Source organism: Centropristis striata, chromosome 4, assembly GCF_030273125.1.
Source record: "Centropristis striata isolate RG_2023a ecotype Rhode Island chromosome 4, C.striata_1.0, whole genome shotgun sequence".
Classification (NCBI taxonomy): domain Eukaryota; kingdom Metazoa; phylum Chordata; class Actinopteri; order Perciformes; family Serranidae; genus Centropristis; species Centropristis striata.
The window spans coordinates 11,863,708-11,878,018 of NC_081520.1; the positions used below are offsets into that span (position 1 = coordinate 11,863,708).

The 14,311-nt window shown below is 40.8% G+C and overlaps 1 protein-coding gene across 1 annotated transcript in view; it reads right to left on the bottom strand.

Annotated features, from left to right (window-relative positions):
- traf4a (tnf receptor-associated factor 4a) overlaps window positions 1-14,049 on the bottom strand; it is a 40,613-nt gene extending 26,564 nt beyond the window's left edge. The window contains exon 1 of the mRNA XM_059331308.1: window positions 13,526-14,049. Within this exon, the coding sequence (XP_059187291.1) occupies window positions 13,526-13,668 (143 nt within the window). The 5' untranslated portion in view covers window positions 13,669-14,049. The remainder of the gene's footprint in view (window positions 1-13,525) is intronic.
- Between the last annotated feature and the right edge of the window lie 262 nt (window positions 14,050-14,311).

A 14,311-nucleotide genomic window follows, 5' to 3' on the forward strand; every position in this document is an offset into this window, starting at 1 on the left:
AACCATTATCAGCTTTACTGTGCAAGTTATTTTAGTCCGATCACACAAGAAGAAGAAAAATGTGCAATGTCCTCTGTGACACATTCATTAATTAGCGAAAGGTGGACAAGTCCAAATCTACAGAATCATTAAGAGTACAAAGAGAGAATGTGTCAACACAATGACTCATTGATTGCCTGTTTTATAAGCTGTAAAAATGACGTGCACATCTAGTTTTTGCATCACTTGAACTCTGTCAGAGAGTCTGAGGTCACGGTGAACTGAAGACGGTGCAGAATGGAGATGGGATAATGATGTGGATTTCCCCTTGTCAAAGTCTGTGACCTGCCTCGCTGTGATTCACCGTTATCACAGCCGAGTGCGGGAGGCACAGCCATGAGTCTGATGTGTCATGAGTCACTTGTGTTCCTCTCAGGCAGAAAAACTGAAAACTTTTCTCCTCTCAGCTTCGTCTTTCTTCCTCAATGCTGCTCACCTTCAAAAACGAATCGAATTGACGACTCACTTTCCTCCCAGATATCCAGAAAGAAAACAGCGTTATATAATGTGAATTTTCTGCTTTTGGCTCATTTGCATTCCCACTGAAGTGCGAGCCGAAAAGCTCCTTTCCCTGATTTGTCAGTTAGCTGATTCAGGCCTGTGAGGTGTGCACATCAGTGGTGGTGACAATTTTAGGTCCTGTGCTTTTGTGTCCATGGTAACTGGGAGGGAAGGTGAGGGCTTTTTTAGGTGTGTGTGTGTGTGTGTGTGTGTGTGTGTGAGGAAGCAGTTGGCAGACAGCGAGCACACACAGACATATGCACTAATTCATAAAAAATAAACAATCACTGCTCCTATCATCAGCTGTAATCTCAGACATGCTGCAGGTCCTGTTCTCCGTTATCAGTCTGAATCTGTTAAGAGTACACGTAGATTAAAACAATACAGAAAACCGCCCCCGGCCTGTACATGCCCTCCTCTGACTGACTGTGAGCCAGCTCAGAGCTGCGCCTCCTGCAGTTGTCCACTTCTCTGCTTTGTGGATGCAATTTCTTTGTTCAGCGAGGCGAGGTGCTGACGTCAAATCGCCTCCTTTGTTTCAAAACGCCTCAGCTGCATTGTTCGTCTAGCATGAATTCTTCAACCTGCCCCTGTTGCTGGGAGCAACAATGAGATAAATGACAAGATTTTTCAATCAACGCATAAAAGAGCAGCAGGAGAGCAGAGAAGAAAATAAATAAAGGAATTAGCAACAAATAGAGATATAACCAGTTCCTTGTAAGAAAAAAAACACGAAGACAATGCAATTTTTTCTTTTTGTCAGCTAAATTATATGCAATGCTGCTACTGCAGTGTCAGAATTGCTTAGCATTTTATCTCTATTGGTTATATTCTGCAACAAGTTAGATAAAAAAGCAGAGTTGTTCCTGAGGGGCAGCAATTGACCAGATGTGTTGTTTTTTCTGAATAATTAATTCATCACTTTTAAGAAAAAAAAAGACAAATATCTATTGTTTCCAGCTCCTTAAATGAGAGTATTTTCTGGTTTTCTTCTGTCTTCTGTGATAGTAGACAGATTTATTTTGGTTTCACACTGTTGGTTAGACAAAATTAGGTATTTGAAGATATAAATATTATTTAATTAGCTAATTTATGACATTCTATAGACCAAAATAATAATAAAAAAATATTGAGAAAGTCATAAGCACATTAATGACTAATAAATATAATAATTCGTTTCCAATTGAGGAGTCAGATTTGTTGATTTACCACCCCTGATAAGCTATTCCCACGCCATTTCCACAGTTGGTGAGCTGAAAAAGTCTAGAAAACAAGCGCTCCTTCACCCTGAACGAGTTGCCTGAATGCTGCATCTGGACGTGCACCTGACAGAGCGACTTCCCGCGCGGCTCTTTCATGAGATCAATAGTTGGCTTGTGCGGAGGGAGGAAGAAGGGGGTTCAGAGCATTAGCGCTGTGTTGACATATCTGAGAATGAGCTGCGAAACACAACACAAGGGAGTTAGTGTACTTGACGGAGTCATTGAGCTGTTTGGTTAAAGGACCACCACAGTAAACAGCCCAGCTGATGAGAGGAAGGTGGAAGAGTCTTGGCAGGAAGGAAGAGGTAGGAAAGGATGAGGGGCAACTGGGCAATGACCTTAACATTGACGGGGCCCCTGTGGATAAATGGCTGTAATTCAGAGTGTGTTTGCTTCAAGTGAAGGGCTTAACTGCTCTGCCGACACCTGTTCAGCTCTACAGAGGGGCCTTTCACTGAGGACAGGTGCCTCGGCAGCGAGACGCCCACTTCCCCGCGCTCTCTGCTCCGCTCCCAGCTGCTCTCCTTTCAGACCTCAGACTCGGATTCCTCACATGCCGGCCTGTCAGCTCGGCAACCACTGCAGCGGCCGCTCAGCTGCCGAGAAGTGAAGACAACTCCCTTAACACAAACAAGACCTCGGCTGGTGCCAGAGCATCCTGGGAGCTTCTCATATTATGGGTTATAAAGTGGAAAATAATGCAATATTTTTGCACTTAAAACAAACAGAAAAGTTGCATTAAGGCAGCTTTATCACTCAATGCTCAAAGTTTCCAATAAGTACGTGTAAGCTGCACTTCCTACATGAGTAATACTTTGACGTTACTTCCATTACAGTCATCACACTGACTCAAATTCAAGAGAAAGTAAATCAAGAAGTGCTGCGTCAGGGATTTCCTTTCTTCATTTACTGGGAACTGCAAGGTAGGGCCACATTTAGCAATATTTTTCATTATTATATTCTCAAGTAATCATTGCATGTATAAATTGTAAAAAATAGAAAATAAAAATAGAAATAATTCAAAACATATCTAATATAAAAAACAAGATGATTCAAAAAGTTTGTTTTGTGAGTCCAAAATCCAAAGACTGACTAAGAAAAGCAATAAACATCACAATTCAGAAGCTGAATCAAGGGTATGTGTTGGTATATTGGCTAAAAAGATGACTTAAACGGTTAATTGATATTCAGAAAAGCTGCCAATAAATAAAAAAATGTTGTCCGAGTCTTCAGATGTCAGCTCACTTAACAAACAGGTGTGGACATTTAGTTATGCACAAATGTTTGATGCAAATCAGAAAAGAAAAAAAAAGCATCCTGCTGCAATGATTTCTGTGGGAGTTTGAACATGTGTGTGTTGCTGCGTGCACATTCACAGCACTGGTTCAGTGACCTGTGCACAAGACAAACAGATTGGAGGGGGAAGGGTGGGGGGTGGTGGTGGGGGGGTCAGTTAGTGCGATAGGGAGCAGAGTGTAGATGAAGCCAGATTGAGCACTGAAATAGTTTTGTACTGAAAAATCTGTCTCAAAATATCTGCAGTTTAACACCCTAACCCCGCACCTTCTGGAGGGGCTGACGGGTTTTGTGGGAACAGGCAGAGAGCATGTACGTGTTATGATAAACATACCTTTATCTAAGCTGTTTCACATAGCATGCATACCCAGGCACGTGTAAGCACTAGCCATGCTTTGCAGATCTGGGCCAACTGGCTGCAGTCCAGCAGCAGCAGGGCTGGGTCTGGCGGCTCGGTCCCAGCATGCTCGCTGTTTGAGGGGCAAGGTGCTTCACTGCATAGCTGGAATGTTTTCTGTCATTGTTTGGCCCCAAAAGGCTGTGAGATTCATTTTAAAGGACCTCTTATAGAAGAGGGCAAGTCCAGGCATGTCTATAACTGGCTCTTATGGGAGGCTGCATTAATACCCAGCAAGAGCACCTCACACCTTTAAGGAAAGAGTCCAGTTTATAATAACTTTCCCGTTGCTTTACATTGCAAGTGAACTGCTGTGATCTAGCAGCTTTGCTGCACAGAAGAGACCTGAGCTGGCAGCTGTTAAACAAATCACCTGAATAGTTCAACTTATTTGGAGGAGAAAATGAAGGAGACTAATTCAATTTTTACCCAAATTGTCCATTTCAAACATCAGACTTTCTGGCTCTTTCTAGACCTACTTTGCATACTTGCGGTAGTTGACATATTTGACACTTTTGAATTGCTTGTGTTGGAGAATTGTGCAGCCCTACATTTCTCTACTGTTTCTACTGCAATGTCCAAATTGGCAATATTAACATGATTTGGACAAGGCTTTATGTTCCTGATTCTGAGAAAATGTAAAATAAAATACACAATAGTATATACAAAAATAGGCTTTACCATGTCGTTATTTCATAAAGACCATTTATTGATTAGATTACTAGAAAACATTGTGATATATATTGTTATTGAGATATGAAATGACCTATGGGGATAAAGGATTTTGGCAGTGATCAAAAGCTGGTGAAATTATAGCCAAAGCGAGAAAAATAATAATAAAGTTGTAATAAACCATTAATTTCCTTTTTAATTCAAGACTTAAATCTTCATCCTGATGCCTTAACTACTGACCAAACATAGACACCCTTTGTATAACTCCACAATTTATGTCTTTATTTTGACAGAAAACAACAAAAGCCCAAAGCCACAATACTTCCGATCTCCTCCACAACAACAAACCACCTGACGATGACGAGTTCAGCTGTTGATGTAACATGAAGTCAAACTGGTAATTGCAGTAATTTAAAGTTGTTTTCTGCGAGTGATTCAGGTGTTTGGAAGTTGACTCACAGCTTTAAGACTTTCTGGAAACCACAAATTGCCTTTCGTCTAAACCTTGACATCCTTTTCGACCACAAAGCGGGAAAAAGACACAATGTGTGGTCACTTGATTTGGACAAACGGTCACGGTTCAACGAGAGGCTTTGAGTTCCTCGAACAAACCGATGCATTTAGGATTCGTTTCTGTCTGCAGCTGCAGCTCAAACTGTTTTGCTTGTGATTCAAATAAAATCAGCCACTTTCAGAAGCGATGAATTCTGCTTGAACTGGCTGTCACTAATAAAGTCCCTCGCAGCAGACAGACTATGTGACCTGAAAGCCGGCCCGTCACAACGAGAGGCCAAAACATCTCAATGAGAGAATCCACCCCAGAAGTTAAAGCGCCTCGCTCTGGTTTCTTTACATTCAAACAGCTGTCACAATATAAGTCTCACAATAACATCTTCCCTGGACCTCCGCAGCTGTGTGAAATGGTCAGAGCACTTTCTCTCATCGATGTCATCGTCACAGCTGCATCTCTAAAGCCTCTCAGCTTCCTCTCAGGAGACTTGCCGCAAAATTACCTTATCCTGAAACCGGCCGGCTTACATCTATCTGTCTGTCTCTGGGGTGACGGAGCTCTGTGGAAAAGATTTAAACGACAAGTAGAGGTATTAAGTTTAGCAAGTTTCCTCTACAAATGCCCTTTTTTGTCCATCAAAGATGAAATTTCTATTTTGTTGTTTGTTTTCTTTGCTTCAAACCGTAGTGGGAAAGTTTACAGGCCATTTACAGCATGTAAACAAAAGTCACATGGGCTCATGTGTCATTTATCATGAAAACAACTTAACTGTAATAATTTACTTTATCTGGTGTTTACACAAAGCGAGAGTTCCCTCGTTTTAAACCAAAAACTGCAGCTTGAGTTCTTGCTTTTTCATGCTAGTCTTTCTAAACATGGGTAATTACTGGCTATCTGATGTCAACATTCATTTCCTTACACCCATAAAACACTGTGATTTAGGGTCGTTTCCTGTTGTTTGTTTGGGTTTCATTCTCAGGCTTTCATTTTCAGCCAGGCTTTTATGTGGATCATTGTTCATACTCAAGTTAAAACAAAATTTAGCTACTATTTAGATCACTGATCATTAATTTTGCTCATTTTTAAGCAAAAATGTCAATCACTTGCTGGTACCAGTCTCTTACATTTGAGAATTCTTTTGTCTATTTTATATCGATGTAAATGTAGGTTTTAGACTATTTTCTGACATCTTATAGACAAAATAAATTTAAAAAAATAAAAGCATGATGAAAAGAACTGTTAGCTGCAGCTGGTTCATAGTGCCTAAACTGAACCAAACTCCATGAGTTAAAGTCCAGATTTTGAATGCTTCAGACAGCTTCAGTGTGTGACTGTGAACTCGCCTTTGCTTCATAACTTTATTTCAGTAAGTAAAACATTTGAAGCAGCAGGAAATAAACATCAATGTGAAACTTTAAAGATCAGTGACTTCTCATAATCGTTAGTTTCAAAGTCCACAAGTGTGACGTGTGACGTGTAAAGTTCAGGAACGAAAAGCGAGTGGGCGGCACTTTACAGGTACGGCACATCATGGAGGTGTAGGTACATTTAGGCGGAGTATAGAGAACTGACTGTTCTTTCCCAGACAAATGCTGCCGTATCTCTTCTCCATGTGAGCCTCTCTTTCTATGCATTGATGTGTTAAAATTTACTGGGCTGTTTCCAGCTCTGTCACCCCAAGTACATCAGCTGTGAGAGGCCTTCTCAGACCCCAAAATGCAGAGCGGAGGCCTGAGGGCTTTCAGCTCAACACAGCCTCTCTGTGTGCAGCTCACTGACCATCGTTGTCGTCAGAGACAGGATGGGACAGCAGAGCGCCCCCCCCCCCTCCCAACTCTCCGGATCTGGACCCAGGATGCCTGCGCAGCCTGCGGACACCTGCGGGGGACTGTGAATGTCTCTGTGATGGGACTGAGGGACGGGGATGGTAATGAACACACAGTCATTCATCAGCCATCCATGGCATTGCTCCCATTCAGATACAGATACCCACTGCGACACAAAGCCCCAGCTGCCTCAAGTGGCAGACTTACACACAACATTGGGCACCAATGCAACACAGCTCCATTTAGCCACTTTAAAAGACGCCCAAAGTGCCTCTCTATACATCCCTCTGCACGGCTGCACGCACAATGGACAGAAGTGGATTCATTATGTGTTTAAAGGAGAGAAATAACCCTGATTACCAAATGTTGACGGAGCCAAAAGCCTTTCAGATCTGGGGTTAGATTTTTTATACTACTTTCTAACAAGTCACCCTTTATAAAGTGTCTAAATGGCAAATTAATCACTTTTAAAAGCTTTATAGATCAGTTTTATGAAATCTATCAAAACAACTTGCCACTTTGTGAGTTTCTCTTTGGCAGGTATTTTGAGGAAATGATGCTTATTTGCTTTCTTGCCAAAAGTTAGATTAGAAGATTGGTACCATTCTCATGTCTTTTCAGTCAATACGAAGCTACAGCCACCAGTTGGTTAGCTTAGCATAAAGACTGGAAACAGGGGGAAACAGCTAACCTGGTTCTGTCTGAAGGTAACAGCATCTAGCAGCACCTCTAAAGCTCAGGGATGTGGCTGAGGCTCTGGCTATGTCATTTGCATGACAGTTGAACAGTTTTTTTCATAGAAATGAACAGGGCCACGCCTCCAACCTCTATCAAGTTTACATTATACAACCATGGTTTCCATTGTGAATTAATAACCATCTTTGTTTTTTGGACAAAACTAGACATTCAAAGTGGTCATTTGTGACATTGTAATTGGCATTTTCTATATTTTCTGACATTTTACGGACTAAACAGCAAACCGATAAATTGACAAATTAACAGCTTTGTTGACAGTGGAAATAATTGTTAGTTGCAGCCCTGATTGATTGATTTATGAACCATTAGAGGCATTAGTTAGAGCTTATAAATCCGTCATAAGAGGTCACTTATCTTAAAGTGATATCGATTCTTCTTGCACTAAACTGCCCACACATTCATATAAGACAGACAGTTGCTGTTGGAAGAGGAGTAAAAGAGTCTGTATAATGCGGGTGATTGTGCATCAGGGCATTCAGACTAAAAGCGTGGGAGAGTTAGTATCACCTACATCAATGAGGAGAGAAAACTGCGGATGTGTCAAAGTTAAAATGAATCACAACCCGTTCCCAGAAAAACAAAAAAAAATACTCCCCTGGCTTTTGTACAGTGAATAATCGAGTTGTGAAAAAATTTCTAGCCCACTTTGGAGTTTCTCGTGACTCTGGGTAAGTCCGCAGTTGCAGCACTACATGACTGCGTGGAAGAAGAAGCTCCCGAGCCGAACAAACCAATTACACCCCTGGCAAGGCCGTGGCACAGCACTGCATCATCCCCACAGAGACACGGCTGTCACATTGCATGGCATTACTGTGGCTCAGTAGACCCAGGACTGATGAGCCATGATGCCTGGCATGCATGAGGGCTACTTAGCCCCCACACAGTGAAGGAAATTGTGTTACATGCAATTAAGTGTTGATTCTCCTTTATTAAAGAGGCAGTGTTGCTAAAACAAAAGCCTGCCCCGGTCAGCAAGTACTCAATTGTTGAAGCATGTGACTCATATCTGATTGCAGCATGCGTGAAAGCTGCAGGGCCGGGCTGCGTTTTACCTCATGACTCTCCCTGGGAGCTCGGGCAGCCTGCAGGACTGCAAAGTATTTAAACATTCCTCCCGGGGCGGAAACACGGACCATTAGCATCACATGCTAACATGCCTATGGACACAGAGGAGGCACACAGCAGCTCCTCTCAACGCTGACACATGAGAAAGTGAGAACAATTCACGGGTTTCCTCGAGTGCATCTCAGGGAACTTTATTTTGACAACCTTTAAAGTGAAAGTACTGGATTAATCTTTGGCTGGGTAACACTTTAGCACTGGTAAACACTGTGTAAACATTGAATAAATGGTTGAGAACACACTAAAATGTGGTTTTAAATGTTTATTAATGTACAAGCCAACAACTTTAATATGAAATATGTCGCAATAGGAGATGATTTAACTGTTGAAACTAAAGCAAAACACCTTAATAACCACTTAAGACATCATTATACCTGCTTATAGTTACATTACGCTGTTTATAAGACATTTATAAGACATTTATTTTGAATAATTCCTTTATAAATAAGTTGTTAAAATGTAGAACTGCAGACTTAATGATTAAAATATATATTTTCTTACTTACTGACATTTATAACTGCAGATTTAATCATTAAAACTGTATTAGTGACCTATTGAAATGTTAAGTGGACTTGTGGGTTAAAACTCTTTATCAATGACTTGCATTTATAATCCAAGACTTAATGATTAAAAGTCTTTATTATTGAATTACTGACATTTATAACAGCCACCTTGATTATTATCGGCCTTCATTTATGACTTACTGACATTTATAACTGTAGACTTATTACCTCATCTGAAGCATCCATAAGTGGAATATGAATGACAATATAGTAAAAAAAAGTAATAATAATGTAAAATATGTCTTTAAAATATTGACATATACATTAATGAAGAATGAAATCTGCTCATAACTACATTATAATGTGTTATAAACTATTTGTGAGTTGTTTATATAATACTTATCATGTAAACCAGAGGGAGTGGAAGTAAAGTGTTGCTAGTAAAGAAATATTAAGGATAATTTCTTGAGAAATGATGATTAATAGTGAGGAAATGCAGTGCAGAAGGAATCCTGTGTGTGTTGTTGCGACAGAGAGCCGTCGGGGTGAAAGTGGGCAGAGTCTGCTGGCAAGCCCAGACTGGATGTTACGCAGCCTTCAATAATTACAGGAGAGAGATCAACCTCGTTGCACAATGGGTGAAGCATTAGCTAACTACTGTCTGTCAGCCTCAATAAACTTGAACCCTCCTCACAAAAAGATGCGTACGCTCGGCGGCCAAGAGAGCTCAAAGTGGCCTCAACTGGCACACTTTGTTAATTAAAGAGGTGACAAAGCGGCTTTGTTTCAGTTTGACAGAGTTGGTGAAGGTGGAAGAGCTGCTGAAATATAGTTTTCGGTTGATGTAAATGTTTATTTAAGTCTTATTCTTCCTGAGAAGTGGACCAGGAACTCTTATTTAAAGCATCAGCTGAAACAAATTGACATATTTGAGAGAAACAATGTGATCTTTTACATCAACACACAAAAACACTAATCATAAATATTTGTTTTGTTGTACATTCTGATATAACATATTGAGGTTCCACTGTTTATTAAGCTTATGAAAAGTGTATAAGTCATGACTAATGGCCTTTCTAAGAGTTAATAAATAATTAATTCCTTCTCTATAAATAAGTTATAGGCGGTTATAAGAACAACTTTTGGAGTAGCCAGTTTGTGAAAAATCCATTGCATTTAGTATAATTAATGTTTTTTTAAGTCTACATGAGTAAATAGTAATAAGTTATCAATAAAGGGTTTGAATGATCATTGATCAAGTTTTTATTATGATGTCCATTCACTGTTCTAGGGTTTTAAGTTTTACTAGTTTTCAATAAATTAATTTTGATCCAGATTGTCTGCATCTATGTTCTAGAAACTCAAACTATCTCACCAGAAACAGGGAGTTTATGAAAGGTGCTTTATTATGAAATGTGAAATTGTGAAATTGTGAAATTGCTGAACTTATTACAGATTTTTGTGCAGACATTATATAAAAGGTGCACAGATCTCCTGCTCCAGCTGTTATGTCTTGATGCAGGTCAGACAGGTAGGAATCATATTCACGTCTGCACTTACTTCCCAACCAAACACAAGCAAACAGTTACTCAACGAAAACTTTCATAAGTCGGGAAACTTTTGTTACATCCAGTCAGTCCAGTGTGGGAGTATGAAAAGAGCTTAAACTGGAGGACGGAGACGGAGGCGGACTGGATGATGCAGACAAAGCGTCGGGCCAAACTCATTGATCAGCAGGGAACGCTGTTCCTCCCTCGCTCTCTTTGTTCATCAGAGTTTCTGTTTTTCAACCAGATGCAATTTGCTGCTGTCTAGTAAGCAAGAGGAGTCTTTCTGATGACTCAAGGTGCACGACGCAGCGCTTCGTGTACTCAGAGCCTTCATTCACATCTCCACCTCCCTCCTGTCAACTAGCAGAATGTTTTTCTGACACGAGAAGCATAAAAATGTTGATATTTCACGACTAGATTACATATTAATCCCTCCTATAAGACAGTGTTGTTTAGAAAGAAGTTTTATCTGCTTCTGAGTTTCCCTCAGGGGGCTGTCAAGTTTCATAAAGTAAAACTGGAGACATTTTAAGATGTTTTTCAGCGCTGCTTACAGTTAAATAGCAGAAAGACCCATTTTAATAAAACTGCAGACCAGTCAGATTCACTAGAAACACAGCACACTAACAAACCACAGCGTTTTTATGAGCTGCAACACGGACTTTAACCATGAAAATGCTATATTTAACTAGATTTGAGATCTTTAACTTTGAACTAAAAAAAGTTTACCTGCTAGTTTCTGTTTTGTCTTCCTCTCTCTATCTCTCCGAACACATCACTGAATCTCTGATATGATTCACGCAACATGTCAACATTGATGTTCATCTGCAACACAAGAGCTGCTCTTCCATATCAGCTGGATACGACTCCATAATCATAAAAAGCATCAGCATGGATGATCTGTGTGTGAATAAAGAATGTCTACGTTCATTCACAACATATGAATGACTAAAGGATGTTTGTATTATTACTATGTCATGCACACCACCATGTCCAGCCTGCATGGGCTCACAAAAAAAACCCCAATAAACTCATATACACCAGATCCAGACAGCTAGTTGAACATCCTCCAATAAAAATAAAAGTCCATGAATGAAGAAAACCAACTCAAACCAAAACAAATATGAATCAAATAGACTTTGAGGCAAAGTAAGCAACTTAAACACATCAGAATAGAAGAGATTTGGCTGCAACTGAAGACCATTTTCTTGTATAATCTGCTGAATATTTCCCCAATTAATACACTCATCTATAAAATGTCAGAAAATAACAACAAAAAATGTCCATCCCATTCCTGGAGCCCCAGAGGACATCTTCAGATTTCTTGATTTGTCCGACCAAAACTCCAGAACCCCAAAATAATCAGTTTAAAATTATATTAAAGAAATAAGGCAGGCCATCTTCATACACGCAAGGTTGAAAACAGCAATTTTTGGGCCATTTTTTGCTTTAAATGGGTTGTCAATTATGAAAATAGTTAATTTATTGCTTTTCAGTTAATCCCCTTATTGATTAACTGACTAATCGTTGCAGCTCTATAAACCATTTGAATTATGATCATCTGACATACTCCAGAATATTTCAGGATCTTGTTGAGCCATTTGGAAAATTAACTGCCTTGAACATACCTTTGCACCAGAGCTGAAATAATTAGTCAATTAATCAATCCACTGAAAATGTGCTGACATTCGCTGTTTCCAGCTTCTGCAGTATGGAGGATTTGTTGTTTCTTCCATGTGTTACATGACTATGCATTGAATATCTTTCAGCTTTGGACTGTTAGTCGAACAAAACAAGATATTTGAAGACATCGCTTTGGGCTCTGAGAAACAGTTTTGGACTTTTTAAAAAACATTTTACAGACAAAGTAATCTTTTGATTAAGCAGGAAAACAATCAGCAAGATAATCAAGAATGAAAATAAACATTAGTTGCAGTAGATTGCACTGCACAAAAGAAAATTACACTATCATCATTCTGCATGTGCCTAAAGAAGCAAACCAAGCTGTGCAACCATCTTCTTGATGAACGAGACATAACAGACAATAAATCTGTCTTCTAACTTCCATAAAGAAGAAAGTTCACCTTACAAGACAAACTATTAATGTCCAAATACACTTTTTCACTGTTTATGGTGTAAGTTCATGATTTGCAGGGACACTGTGGCTCTGTTTCCTCTCAGTCTATGATAGCAAGTGACTGTTTCTGGACAATGCTGTCCACCTAAAGATAAAACAAAGACTTTCTTTCTACAAGTCTTAACACAGACTTCAATGTTGAGCAGATTAGGAGGTGAGGGGAGGGGGTCCGTCAGACTGCTGACCTCCGAGTGAAAGGTCCCTCAGTGGCCCCCTGACTGACACCGATGAAGGAATCTGTCTAGTCCTGGACTCAGGGCAGCAGACTCCTCAACACACACACACACACACACACACACACACACACACACACACACACATCCTCAACCTCATCATCCTCGACCCTGCAACCCCATGCAGACTCAGCCACCCCCGGGGCAAAATAACAGACAGGATGGGGAGGCCGGAGCCCTCTGCAGGAACCAAACACCACAACATGAAAAAAGACTTTACCCTAAATATAGAATATGGGGGAAAATGGGCCAAAAGCAAACAATAACTAATAATTAGCATCAATGCAAGCCTCATGGATGATGAAGCAACAACATAAACACCTCCTTTGAGCAGAACAATGAAAACATCCTCTACTTGTCCTACAAAAACACCTGCATGACTGCTCCAAAACAACCCTCAGTCATGTTTCCATGCTGACACAGTGACACATAAATGCATCAAGTCATATGTGCAGAGGAGAAAACACACCTGAAACTACAAAGGAGGGGAGTGAATGCAGGCGCTGTTTACCAGGCCTCATGCACTGTCACAATCACTGTGCAATGCCATGAAATACTAAAAAAATTATTTTTAAAACCCTGCTGAGGAAAGGTGAGGAGGACACACCTACACATCCTTTATTTACTGTCGCCCGACCGAAACTAGACGAGGCTGTGCTGTAGTCTCCAGTATCGCCTGCAGAGAGGTGGATCTCACACACACAAACAAACACAACGTACCTCAGAAATTCTTGCAGACAGGTGTCACAGAACCGATGTCCACAGGTAGACACTTGGACCGGCTCCCGCATCGCCTTGCTGCAGAGCGGACACTGGAACCGTCTCTTTGGCTTTTCCAGAAACTTGTAATCAAACCCGGGCATCGCTACAGGTTCCGTGGATATTTCTCGGCCTTCAGCTGCAGGTTTAAAGGTATAAATGTCCTCTTTGATCCTCCGTTAACTCCCCCCTCCCCCTGAAAACGGGGCTATTTAGCTGCACTGCTGTTTAAGCCGATGAGGGGTTCATATCACGTCCCTTCCGCCACCGACAGATCGGGCTTCAAGGAGGCGAGTCCTCCCCACTTCTTCCTCCTGCAGCCCGGCGACTGATGGCAACAAAAGAGCGACGCTGCCGTCCAGGAAAACGCTGCAGAAATTGACACAGATTGGTCCTGAAAGCCCTCTCTGTGCACGTTTACAGCTCAGGGTTAATGTGTGGCCCTGTCCTCCTCCTTCTCAGTGGATGCAGCACTGACAGACTGAGCACAATGAATAACCCCTCCGTCTGTTTAGGTGCACCGAGTCCCGCCTCCTCCTCCACGCAGGAGGAGTCAAGAAGCTGAAACACTCTGTTCACACCATTTTATCCCCTCTCATCTCTTTATGGGGCTTTAATTGGAGTTTTTGTGACGCTGCTATTAAAATACAATGTTAGTTTTCCATGCTTATGTTTTAATATGTATTATTTATTTGGCAGAAGCCTATGTGTCTTATTAATAAGCGCAAATAAACGGCTCATGGCTTT